The sequence below is a fragment of the Gavialis gangeticus genome, unplaced genomic scaffold, assembly GCF_001723915.1.
Source record: "Gavialis gangeticus isolate Ggan-Ray unplaced genomic scaffold, GavGan_comp1, whole genome shotgun sequence".
NCBI lineage: Eukaryota > Metazoa > Chordata > Crocodylia > Gavialidae > Gavialis > Gavialis gangeticus.
The window spans coordinates 148,159,766-148,174,464 of record NW_017729025.1 but is presented as its reverse complement, the minus strand read 5'-3'; the positions used below and the strand labels follow the sequence as shown (position 1 = coordinate 148,174,464).

Here is a 14,699-nt window from a genome sequence, read left to right as displayed (position 1 = left end):
TGAACTTCTGTCCCAGATCCCCTGCAGATTCCAGTGAACTTACAAGCTGCCAGCATCCCAGGATGGCTTTGCACCACCCCTGCAAGCTCCTCTTGCAGGATGGGTGGCCTAGCTTTGGCCCAAGCTGTCTGCTCCAGCCAAGCAGGGAGGCATGCTCTAGCATCCCTGGCTTCTGCCCTGAGCCACTGCAGGCATGTGGCTGCATTTCCAGAATCAAAAGTGAATGTCTGTTCACTTACTGATTCAACCTACACAGCTTAGACTAACTTGTGAAGTTTGAAACAATTCAGCCCTGGGCTTTTTGACTGTCTGTACTTAGCCCCTGACACTGGCAACCCACTCAGCATAGCAGTTTCACTTTTCTAGTTGATAAACTGGGGCAGTTCTGTAAATGTTGAGCTAGTTCAATGATTGTCAACCAGGGTGCTTTGGCACCCTGGGGTGCCTTGAGAGCCTTCCAAAGGTGCTGTGGGATGCCACACAATGTTACCACTGTTATGTATGCCAACATGATTCATAAGATAATCCCAGAAATTTTGAATAGAAATTCATAGTGTTAGAAATATTTTGCCCTGCTGTGGTCTTCCTGAGGTCTTTGCATCAGGAGTACCACCCTATTATTTTTCTCTGGTTCAAAAATGCGTGAAAGCTATGAGCTGATGTTACTGAGGTGGGCCTTGAGTCTAAAAAAAGGTTGAGAACCACTAAGCTAGTTCATAAGGCCTATTTTGCAAGGCTGTTTAGCACATGATTAACTTTCAGCATGTAAATAGTTTCAGTAGACTGCCTGAAAGTTAAGCACTTGCCTATGTGTTTTGTAGGATCATGGCTCAGATTAGTAGGAAAAACGAAGTTAGTAAAGAAAAGAGATTGGGAAAATTGTGAACTCAAACGTTTTAACCAGCTCTATAAGGTCACAACCCCTCAAGCGTAAATGCAGCTATTTAACTTTGCAACTGGGATGGCAATAAAGTTCAGAGCATAAATAAGATGTTGCAGGATGTGGTCCTACTTTCATAGAAAAGCAACAGATACAACAATCCGTTATGGAAACATGGGGAAATATTTTCATTTTTCTCAGGAGAAAACAGGATTTTTTTTTCCCAAGAAGATTCAAGTTTTTGTTGTATTTTTATTGTGGACAGTTTGAAAATTCATGAAAAGAAGATATGGCAGCTGTGGGGAGAGCAGGGCAGGAAATAGGAAAAAAAAAGGACAAGGAAAAAACAAACCAGGTGTTTTTTCTTGGGGGTTATTGTGAAAGCTTGTCTGATACTTTGTTATATATAATAGAGTTTGTTGACAGCTTCTGGCAATTCAAAAATAAGACAATCAGGCTGGGATTTTTTTTTAATCTGTTTAATGAAGGGAGACAGCTCTCTCATCCCTGACCCTGATAGGATCTTGTACCTTATCCTCATTTTTCATTAGTGTTGATAGATTTGCATTCTTTGCCCAGTCAAAATCACAGAGATTGATTTTACTGGGAGTTTTAAGTGTGCTAAAAATGGATTGTGCTCTGAAGCCAAAAATTTCATGCCTGGGTGCCTAATGCTGGTATCTGGATAAGTTTAAATGCCTAAATAAAAACTCTGTATTTGCCAAAAGGTGATAAACACCCTACGTTCCTTGTTGTGTTCATTAGGGTTTCCTGGTGTTGAGAATCTCTGAAAGTCAGGCCCCTTATATTGAAGTTCATTAATGGCGATTAAAAGAGTAATTTTAGGCAACCAAACATGAAATGTTTGGCCTCAGTGACCAAGGACCATCTGAGAGCTTATGCTGAAGTAGGAGTCAGTAATAAGCAAAGTAACTCAGAGTAGCAGCACACAGGTCATGGTTCTTCCCAGGTAGTCAGACCATGCAACTTCTCTCATCTGCTAGAGGTAATCTTTTAGCTCAAGTTGTAGAGGCCTTTTTTTTTTAATATCCAGAGGTCCTGGGCTCAGTTCTCCATTCAGGGTTGTTGTTTCAAAAGGAGATGGGGCACACAGGTTTAGAGTGACTGCTGGAAAACCGCTAGGTGTCTTTTCTATAAGAATGGGCCAAAATCAAAACCTCTTATCTATACACCTAGAAACCCTGGGGACATTGGATAACAAAATCTGTTCTCCCCTCAGACAGGGCTGGCCTGCTGGTCACCTTGGGCTCCTATACACATGTGCGGAGCCTCCTCCAACGCACTGGAAATCCAGCACATTGGAGCAGATTCAAATGATCGAGTCTGCTGGAGCATGGAAATTGATGTGCTCCGTTAGCCTTCCACGTCACATGTATCCGCATCCCTGCATCTCTCTGTGCTGAAAAAATGGCGGCAAGGCTCTTTGAAATAAAACATGTTCTATGAGATTTAGTTCAATGCTGCCTGCTGCCATTTTTTCAGTGTGGGGATGCTGATACACATGATGTGCGGGCACTTTTAATTAGCACAGCCAGGGTTGGATTAACCTTTTAGTGGAACCTAGGCAAACAAACTCGTGGGCCCCTACTTAATACTGTATATTTATATTACCTTTTTCACTCAATAATTATAATATATAAAATAAGCACAACTGGGCCCCTTCTTCACTTAGGGCCCTAGGCATGTGCCTAGTTTGCCTATGAGTTAATTCGGCCTCGAGTGCAGCTCGCTAAGTAAAACATCCAGTGCCATGTCCTGCAGCACATGTAAAAATGCCCCTTGACTTCTGGCCTGCATGGACGAACTTTATCCAGCCTCTTTGCTTTGCTGTATAATCATACTGCCAGCACTAAGCTGCTGTGTCGTGCCTTCTCTAACTATGCTTCCTTCTCTACAGCCATTTCTCGACCCTTCTGCAGCTGCTGCTGGCCACCTGGGCTAGCTTGCTCAACTAGGGTCAACATGCCATTAATCTTCCATAAAGCTTTGCTTTCTCCCATATAAACACCCTCCCCCCCCCCCCCAACTCCTTACAGTGACTCATTCTATTCATTGAACTGCTGTTTCTGTAAACAGGCCTTCATCATTTCCTTGGAGTGCAGGGCTTTGTGCAGGCAAAAAAGAAAATATGGGTTCTGGGTACTCTTCCAAACAGCTGCAATACCTTCCCTGTAGATCTAGACACTGGAGTGGTGCCAATCCATTTTTGTGCTGAGAGGCTGGAGTCCCCTATTCCTTGCTGTCACCTCATTTTATTTCTCCAACCCAAAGATTTTTGGAATGGAGACGAGGCTGTGAAATCACAATTGCCCCAAAATCTGACCTTTAACCTGTGCCCCAAGCACATCTTGGAAACATCAGAGGTCTGTAGTTGGTATTCTTGGGCATCATAGAGGGGGCAGGCAGATCTGGAAGTTCCCTGTAGATCCCTGTAGATACAGAGGTGGGCATCCTATCACCCATGGAGCCATTGGATCCAGGCTGCAGAGAGCTTTACCCATGCTGTGGTTGGGTGGCAGAGAGAAGTGGCGGTGGCAGCTGGGCCATAGCTTGGACCTGAGCTGGGTCTTCTGCCCAAAAACATTGCTGGCTGCTGCTGTAGAAGCTTCCCCCTGAAACAGAAATCTCCCTCTGGGAAGCAGAACTGGCTGAGGGAGGATTTTCGTGACAGGGAGTGACTGCAGTAGGCTGTGTTCGCAGAAAGGTCACTAGGGCTAGGGACAGACATTACACACAAGCTGGTTTAAGTGATCAGAAACTGGCTTAAACCTGTAACAGAACAGACATTCAGTGCACAAAAACCAGTTTCAAAATGGCTGAAACTGGTTTGAGATAAACCTGGTTGAATGTAGTATCCGACTTAACTGATTTGGCCCAAACTGGTTTATACAATGTCTGTCCCAGACCCCTTCTTGGTTTTAATTAAACCAGACTCCCCCAACTTCCCAGCATGCTCTCTGGTCCACCCAGCAAGGCTGGCCCTGCCCCTCTATTCCCCAGCCAGAGCAGGGAGAGGCAGAGGCAGGGGGCTGGCCAGGGAGGGGTTTAATTCCCCCCTCTCTATCCTACTGGCAGGGACCCAAGCCTAGTCTGCCAGGCGCTCTCTCCTTGCTGCTGCAGCACCAGGCACCATGGCCCCTGAGGCAGAGGGGGACAGGGAGGAGAGTTAGTCTCTCCTCTACCCCCATTGGCAGCTGGGTCTGCCCTCCATTGCCACTGTGCTCCCTGTCTCCCACCCCAAGGGCCCTGCCTGGAGCATGAGCCTCCTGCAGCGTGAGTCCCTTCTTGGCAGGGGCCGCTCTGTGAAGCACGGCAGCACTGCAGGGGCTTGCAGGGCTCTGGCCCGCTCGGGACCCCAGTGATGCCATGCACAGCCTGCTGCAGCTCTGCCAGCCCCGCAGTGCAGTGCCCCTGCTGGGAAGGGGCTCGTACTCCCCCACATTATGACAGGGGCTGCTGCCCCCAACAAGGGCCCTTCCCCCCCCCCCCCGCTGTAGGGGTGGGGCAGGGGCATGGCCAGATGCTGGCTGTCAGGGCCCCTTGGGGTGGGGGGGCAGGGAAAAAGGTTATTACTTCTCCCTCCATCATCCAGTGGAGGAGACAGCAGGGGCAGGGATTTCGGTGGCAATGGCGGGCAGACCCGGCTGCCAGTGGGGGGAGAGGAGAGACTAACTATCCTCCCTGTCCCCCTCTGCGTCAGGGGCCATGGTGCCCCGCTGCTGCTCTTCCAGCTTCTTGAATGTCTGTCCCTAGCCTAGAGGACCTGTGCTATTTGGTACAACCTAGGACAGTGCTGTTCTTTGCAAGTCAGTCCTCTAGGAACAGGCACATATGCCTACCATCTCCAGGACTCCCACAGTACAGTTGGCAACAGGCATTGGCAAGGCCATTCTCTCCTCCTTCCCATGGGATGCAACTGGTGGCCAGCAGGGAGCTCCTGAATAGTCATAGTGGAGGATGGATTAGGGTCACAGTGAGCACTCTTGGCCCATGGCAAAGCTGCCCCTGTGACTGCGGGGACCAGTAGTTTGGAGAATGGTGTTCCCTACTTCTTCCTGCATCGAGACCATCCTGCACAGTATCTCAAATGGGGCCTCTATATGATGCTGATAACACTAATAGTAATAAGTAATAGACCATTCACATCTGGGATATCACAGACTGACATTGCATCACTGAGTTGTGAATCAAAGTCAATGTGGAAAATATCAGAGCTCGATATGAAAATGTCACAAGGAATCTGAAACACAGAAAGAGCTTCTTAACTCTAAAAATCTCTAGCTAAGCCACCTTAATTTTGGAGAGGAGTGAATGCCCCCCTCCCCACCCCCCTCCCAGCCCACTAGTGAAGACTTGCAGTATTAGGACCTTTAATGTCTCATAAACTACCAGCTCTTTCCATGTTTTTCATAAAGCACCAGCTGCAGGAGTCAAGTGAATATGACAATTTCAACTTTTATTTAAAAAAAAACAAAAAAGATTTTTTTTTTTTAGCCCTTATAGTATCAGAGGAAGACTTGAAAACATGACACAAGGGACATCCTCCCAGCTCAAAAGCCAGTAGGAAATGGAAAAAACCTCCTTCCCCATTTACTATTTATTGGCGATTTCATGGCTTAAAGCCAGCCTTGTGACTTGGAGGGGCCTGGCTTATAACTCCTTTAGCTTTTGGAGTTGATCACCCTGTGTCTTAAGGCTCTCACATGGGGTCACCAAAGACCTAGAGAATGGAGAAGCAGAGAAACAAAAAATGGGGCCAGACTCCCTCTGCAGCAGGCATATGTGAGATGCAAAGGAGCTGCTCCTCCCTCTGGGTGGCTGTGTGCTGGGGTTTGATGTGCTTTTGTGTTCAGCCATGGCTGTGGCATTTAATCATAGCTTTGGAATGCTCTCTGTATACTCTTTGGGCAGGATGATAAGCTTTACAGCCTCTTGCCAGCGGGTTAAGAAGTGCTTTTTCCCTTCTCTTCTTTCTTCTTTAATGAATGAAAAGAGCTTTTCCCTCCATGGTAGAACCCCAGGACACTTTTCCTGAGATGAAGCTTCTCTTTCTTGGCTTTTCCCGCTACAGCTCCTTCAAGGCTTTGTAGGAGGCAAAAGAACGAGTGCTTAGCTGTGCCATCTCAACGGTGGATGAGAAACTGCCAACAAGTGTGTTCTCAGGGGCACTTGAACATGCTGTTATGAATCCACACGGGAAAATGGCTATGTGAAAGTGACACCTATTGACATCTTGACTTCCACCACAGCAACATTCATCCCATTTGAGTCAGGAACTGCTTAGTTTGCTGGTTAGCAGAAGGTTGAAATACTTGCTCTAACAGTGAAAGGTCAGTAAGGACCCCAGAGAGCCAAGCCAGGTTGACTTCTGTCTCATACCCCACCACTTGCAGCTATTGTCCACAAACTGGTCCTTAATCCTTGCTGGGGGCAAGAAGGCACAGAGTGGAAGACTTGTAAGTAAGTTTAGTGCTGACATCATAGAAATCATAGAGAAGCAGGGCTGGAAAGGGTGTTGATGGGTCATCTAGTCCAACCCCCCACCCAAGGCAGGATCATTCCTATCTAAACCATCCTATACAAATTCATAATTTAACCTCCTAGTGAAACCGTCAACCCCACAGGTAAAGCAAGGGAACCACAACAGCCAACCCCCTGCTTTTGTACAAGGTTATTAATATACCCTCAAGAGATCTCAGGTAGAGTGAATATACACTGATGGTTTAAGGTTCTTAAAGTGTCTGAGCACCTCTGTATCCTCATGCAGCCCTGAGGGGCTAGGGCAGCGCTATTGTCCCGTTACATAGGTGTGGAACTGAAGCCCAGAAAGAATGTCCCGTGTGCACAATCAGGCAAGAAATCTGTGGCAGAGTAGGGCACTGAACCCAAGTCTTGGACTAGGGCTTTCACTACTGGACCACCCTTCTTTTCTGATTCATCTTTCATCCATTGCCTTGCACATTGTGCTGTCATTTCCACCACTGCATGTGTGGGTGGTGAAGTACTTTTGAGTTGGTCATGCGCTGCACTAATTTAAATGGTTTAGATGAACACTGCAGAGCAAAGGTGAACTAGGTTTCTAAGGTTTTGAGCTAGTTACTAAGGCAAACCTAGCCTGAAGGCTGCTCTACCTTACACCCAGTTTCTGTAGCAACAACAGTCAGCTTGGGATTGGTAGGAACAGAGAAGACTGGTCACCCTCCTTTTCACATCAGAAGTTGGGGGGAAGTGCAGGGTGACTACACTGTCTGAGTATCCCCCATCTACAAGAGGGAGGTTGAGAAACCCTGGTGGTTTCCCCTTTTAATGGAGAATGATTCCTCCATTTAATAGAGAATGAATGCAGAGGGGAGTAGCTCAGGCCCCAAAGCTATGACTGTCTGAGGATAGCAACTGTTACTAGAGGGGGGTTGTGATTTCCAGTTTGGTGCTAAGAGAAGAACAAGGTCCAGCTTGATCACTGTATGCCAGCTTTCCCATTCCACTGTACACATCTTTCTTCTGCTGTGTTTCAGGTGTGATTTTAAGCCCTCTGGTACTTCAGAGCTGGAAGAGGATGAGGGATTCAGTGACTGGTCACAAAAGCTTGAGCAGCGCAAACAGAGGTGAGTAGTGGAAAGCACATGGGAGGAACTAACATGCCTAAAAGGGGCCCAGAAAGCAGTGCCTCCTTGCAGAGGGGAAAAGAAAAGCAGTGAAGGGGCTCTTCTAGAGGGGGTGGTATCTGGCTGAGTCCAAGCCTAGAGCCTGATGGGTGACAGCTGTAGCAGGAAGTCTTGAGCTCAGCCTGAACTGCAAGATGAACAAGTCAAGGCAAACCCTCTGCCAGCTATAAATTTGACCTATCATGGAGAGAGAGGCTTTAACTACTCCCAAACTCTGGGGAAACGTGGATCTAGATTTAGCTCCTGATTTTGTTAGACTGTCCTATCATACACTTTCAGGAAGCAAGCATATATTAGCAGAGGCAAAAAGTATCTTTAAGCCACCTGGGCTGCTACAAGCGGTGAAATTGGCCTCCAGGCCTAGGAGCTTGCTTTCTGGTGCAAGCCAAAATCAAGGTATGCCACACCCCAACCCAGCTTGCTTCTGGCTTCTCCCCTAACCCCAGGGGTTGTGGGAGAGAATAGACAGTGTTGAGTCATTAGAAACATCTCAACATTGTGCTTTCTTCAAGCATGCTGCTCAGACTCACTACACTGTATTGGAGGTGGGGCTGAATGTGACTGGTCTCAATTCTATGCTGAGCTAAACTCAAACCTTTCACTGGGTTAACCTGATGCTTGACTTTCTGGCCTTTGTGATGTAGCTTTGTTATTAATATGATGTTGCTGTTGGAATTTCTGTCTTGAGATGGGCCCCTTTTCTGAAAAAGCTGCAGAGTTGATAATGCAATAAGGAGCTGAGAGAATTATGGTTTTAGCTATATATTTTTTCCAAACATTTCAACTTCCTTAAATCTGGAACTACTTTCTTCGCCTTTAAAGCCTCCGTCCTGAAGACATTTGCACATGTGCTTAGCTTTGTTCACATGACCATTCCCCCTAAGGTCAGATTTGTGAGATCATCGCCTTAATTACAAGTGGATCCTTTTCTTCTCTAAACCTGCACCTCAGTCATCCTTCCTGTAGTGGCTTCTCCACATAAGACGGACTCTGTTCAGTGTGTGAGTGCACAGATGTACGCCTTCCCTTTAGTGGAGAGCATTTCCCGTTCTTGGTGGTCAGACATATTGCATGTTCTCCTTTTCTTCCTAGAAAATGCTCTCTGGTTGGAGAAACTTAGTGGGGCTGCTGAACAGCAGCTGGGAGAGGGAAAATTGGAAACACCTGCAGCAGGTGATGCTCAGCTAGGGGGTGTTCCCAAATAGCTGTAGCAGGGAAGCATTTAAATCAAGTTAGTGTAGGCCTAGCAGCCTTTTAGTTGAAGTTGGTTAGATGCTATAGTAAAGGTGTAAATGCTACTGTTGCTGGCTTGTTTGGAGTAATTTATTTTCTCTGATAAGGTTCTCTATGTGCTTGTGCTAAATTTCATTGTAGTCCTTCAAGGTATTGCTTTTCCCACTCAGCCTTTTGCCGCTTTGGACTCTCTCATTTTGATACCCTAGAGTGAATATGCAGGTATGTTACACTCTGTAGCCGTTGGACTTGCTGGGCCTGCTGAAGGAACACGGCTGTACTAGAAAGGAGTGTTTTCTTCTTTCAGTACTGGGCTGTGGATGGGATCTGTCCCCTTGTGATGAAGAGAAAAGTACTTTTCTGTTTACATTGCACATGCATAAGTCTTTTGTAATGACCTGCTCATAGAGAAGCTTTACTTGAAGGAAATGGATCTCCTTGTTTTTTGTCCTGGGTTTTAAACTTCAAAGCTGCAGCAATAGTAGAAATCAATTTCTCTGACCCCAGGACCAGAGCTGCCTGTGCTCTGTAGCTGTGCCTTTGTAATAATGCAGTGATGGTGGTCTCTGTAGAGCAGCTCTGCATGTAATAGATATGTGCAGCTAGTCAAATGTATTGGGTTTGATTGTGAAAATAGGACTGTACTTTCAGTACAGGCCTTACAGCCTGGGATAGTTGTAAAAAGAGTCATAGTAAAACCTTCAGAGTCTGTTGTGAGAGCACCAGTTGGGTGTCTAGTAGCTACAGTGACAAGTATGTTGGATGTGTATTGGACTGTGTGAAATGTTCCTCCGCTTTGCAGAGTTTGTTGGGGGTAGTGGCACCCTCCTCCATGGTGATGTAACACTGCTTTTAGGGGAGAAGGTGGCAGAGGGATCTGCTGTGATTCACTGAAGTATGCTGCTATTTCGGCAGAGGCAACAGCAGAAATAGACAGCCTTGCTGCCTGTTTTATCAATAAACATGGAGCAGGGAAAGCTGCTTTCTTAATAAAACCTCAGTGCAGAGCTGCTGGCTGCTGATGACTCTGGTTGGAGGTGAGTGATTGTTGTCATTGACCTGCAGCTGACTCCCTATCAAGAAGTCCCTAGCCCTGGCATGGTATTGCAGAGGTGGTCAGAATCAGAGCAACTCTCACATCTACTCTGGACTTGGATGTGCTAGGATGACTCTGTGGAAAGCTGCCGGAGTTGAGTGATCCACCTTGGGCTTTATCTAGGGCAAAGAGAGCATGCTGGCTAGTGCAGGATATGTTGGGAGCGCTTAGTTCTGTGCAACTGTCCTGCGACTTGGGTGCAATCCTGAGAGGTGCTGCTTTCTTCCCTTATTCATGTTGAAGCCATACAATCTCAAGTATAGGCTGTGATTTATCTTTTAATAGGGGAGTAAGAAAGAATGCTTACCCCAGGGGCCTTATTTATTGACTTCTCTCTCTAATACAGTGGTCTAACCTGTGGTCCATGGGCCCCTGGGGGTCTGCTGACTGTCTGAGGGGTTTGTGAAACATGACTATGATCAATCAAAAAAATGTGAATACCCGCACTTGCAATTCAGAGGGGTTTGCACCTCCATTCAAATTTTTTTTTTAGGAGTCTGCGAACAAAAGTTGGAAATAACCACTCTGTCTTCTCTGCCAGGAACACCTGTTAACCGGTCTCCTTTTAGCTCAGGTGGATAAGGCCTGTGTTTAGGTGTGCAGGGTCCAATTATTCTGTACATGAGTGTATTGGATCTGAATATGTTTTGAAAAGGGGCTTCTGAGGAATGTCATCTGTCCTGTAGTGAGAGCTACTGTAAGTGGCCTGCATGCTGCCCCTGGGAGAGGTGTTGATTTATAATCAGCTGCATTGCAAGCACTTACGATTTAAGGACTTCTGCAAACGTGTTTACAGTCTAAAGATGCTACCCAGCAGAGACGAGTCTTGTTCTTTATTTGTATAGTTCTTCCTACAGTGGGGTCTGACCTATGACTAAAGCTTTGTGCTCCTGCGATGCAGGCAATTTTTGTGTTCTTCCACAGTGCTCATCACAACTGTGTGTGGGTGTCAGTACTGTGGCCAGGCATGGGTGTTCAAATCCACTCTGGGGATGGGTTTCACTGGGAGAGATGGGGAAGTGCTAGGCTAGAGTTGCTGTCTGGGTATTTTATTTCCCCATTCTCATACCCTAAAGCTTCTGGAAAGTAAAATGATGGGCACTTGGTAGTATTCTCTTCCTCATTGACCTGGTGCTCCTTCTTGGATTTTTATGGCAATACAAAGCTGCAAAAGGCTGTTATTTCCCTTCAGCTGGTGGAGAAACTCTGAAGGGCTAGGGATAAGGCGACAAGAAGAGTAGTGAATCTGACCTTGTACCATAAGATGCAGTGTGGGACTTCTGTTGGCCCCTTCTCGTCGGCTAGGGATGGAGATTCAAAAAGCCTGAGTCTGAATAGATTCAATCTTTACAGGTTAGTCTAACCTGCAAAGCTTGAGCCAATTTGGAGGTGGATAGACATTCCCTTTTTCATTCCAGAAATGCTGGCACATGCCTGCAGTGGCTCAGGCTAGAAGCCATGGGGGTGCTAGAGCAGCCTTCTCTTTGTGTTGCAGTGCTGAGCTGAGTGGGGTGTGGCCAGGCCTGGGCAGGATGCACTAAATATTCCCCCCCCCCCAGCTGCCTAGCAGAGAATGTTTATCACCCCTAACTCAGTGTTTGTTAACCCATTAAGAAAACAAAGCCTCTCTCCAAGCTCTTAAACAGCTTTTCCAAGGAAGGACACTAAGCTAGCTGTTGATTAGCTCCAAAAAGCCTGTCTGCCTTTGTCTTCCATAGCATGGACTATAGCCAGCATGTGGTCTGCTAGCTAATCCTGAGGTGTCTGCATTAAGGCAGAAGGGTGTTGGGGGGTGGGCAGAAATAATCCCTGCTCAGCAGGGAGAAGCCAGGCAGATGCTCTGTGCCTGCAAGTCTCTGCAGGAGCTGCAGCCAGGGAGCAGAGGGGAGAGGTTAGCTCTGTTGTTGAGCAGAGAGCCCCATCCAGCCCAGAGAGGATGGTGGGGGAGCCTGGTGTATCTTAAATCAGCAAGGGGTCTGGGACAGACATAGCATAAACTGGTTTGATCCAAGTCTGTTAAGTCTGATACTATATTCAACCAGGTTCATCTCAAACTGGTTTATATACACTGAACATCTGTTTTGTTACAGGTTTAAGCCAGTTTCTGATCACTTAAACTGGGTTATGTGTAATGTCTGTCCCTAGCCATTGGGAGAAGTATCTTGGCAGAAGCCAGGCTACTGAGATCAGCAAAATATCACTGCAGTTAGTAGTTCCACATAGCAGGTACAGGGCAAGTCTTTGACTGGAGCCTGTTTATCTTTTACAGCTGTCTTGTGCCTTGCAGATATAGCATGTTCTGAGATGGCATAAATCTTGACTTTTCCATTCATGCTCTGCCACCTTGTGCTTCATGTGCTATCTGTCTCGAAGGTACGGGGGGGTGGTAAAAGGGTGAGGTGTGGCAATATCTTCCATTTCTCCTAGAGTATGAATAAATCTGCTACTTTAGCTCGTGTGATAGTAGTGTGTACTCTTTTCAGCCAGAGGAACCAGGTGTTTTCATTGCAGCTGACCAGCCCTGGTTATGCAAGTAACAGTCTTTTGTTTGGCAGCATTGTAGGAGGAGAGCTTTGGTGGTGACAGTAGCATTCCTGGCCCTTTTACAAGCCAAAACAGGTTTAATTTCAATGAGCTGTTAAGCTGCCTCCCTAAAAAAGATACCATGGAGAATGGCAAAGTGTTAAGGCTACAAATTGGCTTCCACTGGGCCATTTGTGCTACAGAGGAGAATCAGCAGAACTGTTAACCAGGGCCATTTATGGATCTATTGAATTGGCCTGGCTAACAGAGGTGTGAAGCACCTGCCATGTCCAGAGGCTGGAACAACAGTTGTACCCTGTTAACACCTCTAGAAAATTAAGCTGTCTTGCTAAGTGTTTTGAAGTACTACATTCAGTGGGTGCCCTGGGCTTACCATTTGAAAATGGCCAGGCTTGGTAAGTACTTAGCCCTGAGCAACAACTGTGTGGAACATTTCTGAATTTTTAAAAAAAAAAATTGTAGGGAGAAATGTTGGGGGATGAGGAGCTCTGAAATCTCTTCACTTCCCTCTCTGTTTATTGTCCTGTTCTTCTTCCAACAATGTCGTTTCCAGGGTCTGGCTGGATTTCTGTGCTGCTTTAGGTTGAATTGCCCTAGTTCTGTAAGAGCCTATTGGCAGGGAATTGGGCAGATGGGAAGTTGACTGGATTAATGGGACTTTAAGAGAGCAAACAAGGCAGATGAAATGTGGGTAGAATGGGGCACGTGTGTGGAGAAATGGGTGAATAATATGCAGATTGTGCTGAGAATGCAATGAGGTAGGAAACTCTCAAACTAAAGATTAGTGTAAAACACATACTCAGCCTCAAACTACCCAAATGTAGCTCAGGGTGACTGAGGGTCAGAAAGGAGCTATGGCACCAGTTTACCTGGGCAGGCAAACTCCAGCTGTGGAGAAGGGATCCACTAACTACATCTGAAGCCAAAATGCAGATGATGCTTTGTCTCCTGTCTGCTTTGCAGCTGAGATGGGAGGAGTGATTTTGCAGGAGAGAAGAATGAAGCCTTGTCCTGTCCTGTCTTCCTGCATACTCCTCTTTAAACCCAGCATCTTTTTCAGTGAGACCTTGTGTCTGACCTGAAAGGTGGGTGTTTGAAAGCGTTCCCTCCTGCAGTCTTTGCAATGCCAGCACCTGGTATTGGTACCTAACACAGACGTCTCTGTCAAGGCTGCTTGCTGGCACTGCAGTTCCTGCTCAGAAGAGAAGTTGAGCTGTGTATTGAGTGTAATACCAGGAGCTCCCAGTCCTGCCATGGATTTTGGGCAAGGTCACTTCCCCTTTCTGCCTATTTCCCTTCCTACTCCTTGCGGTTGTAGGCTCTTCAGGGTGGGGATTCCCTTTCATTGTGTATATACAGCACCTAGATCAGCAGGACCACATTCTTAGCTGGTCTTTAATTTGCATTAATGCGGTGGTCTTTCTCCCTCGGGATGATGCATTTGTTTTTGGATGTCTCGGATCAAATGAGTGATGAACAAGTATATACCATCACGGCCCATGGTGAAGGAGTCCCAGTACTGATGAGCTGCTTTTCCCTGGCTTGGGATGGTCCAGTGGTTAGGACTCTACACTAGGGCATGTCTGCACTACCATCGCAGCAGGGTGGTGCAGGCACAACTGAGCTAATAAGGTGTTTTGAGCACTATGTAGCAGTGCAGGTTGAAAAACCCACCTGAGAAGTAGAATACATTAGCCCACGCTGAGCCCTGTGATTAAACTGCTCCTGGTCCTTAAGATAGTTTGGGGAGTGTCTGTGCCACTGCTGGGACTGCATGGTAGGCATATACTTATACTTGGAGACCTGCATTCAGTTTGCTCTGTCGCAGACTTCCTGTGTGGCCATGACCAAGGCCCTTTAGCCTGTCTGTATTTCTGTGAAATGGGGTGATAGTGCAGATGTGTTGATGCTAAACCCATTAGAGAAATTTGAGGCACTGGGATACTATGGTGTTGAGCCACACCTACCCACGGGAAGCTGAGAAATGGTGCTGCTTTCTCCTTCCTGGCTTGCTCCCTGCTGTTCTTGCCACATGGAGGAGAATGCGGGACTCTGGAAAGCAACATCCAGTTTGTCTTGGAGCAGGTGGTGATCATTTGTCAAGGCATTATTACTTGTTTGCATTATGGTAGCGCTGAGGGTGCCAAGTGAGATGGGGATCTTGCTGTGCTTGAAACTGTGCATGCAGTAAGTGAGAGTCCATGTGCTAAGTTCCAGACTTCCTGCACCTCACAGTCTAAATAGACCAGACAATTGAAGG

At 46.8% G+C, this 14,699-nt stretch overlaps 1 protein-coding gene across 2 annotated transcripts in view; it reads left to right on the top strand.

Annotated features, from left to right (window-relative positions):
* The window catches only part of LSP1 (lymphocyte-specific protein 1), a 111,531-nt gene that overhangs the window by 63,522 nt on the left and 33,310 nt on the right, over window positions 1-14,699 (top strand). For both annotated transcript variants that reach the window (XM_019519738.1, XM_019519739.1), the window contains exon 3: window positions 7,417-7,506. In XM_019519738.1, the coding sequence (XP_019375283.1) occupies window positions 7,417-7,506 (90 nt within the window). The remainder of the gene's footprint in view (window positions 1-7,416; window positions 7,507-14,699) is intronic.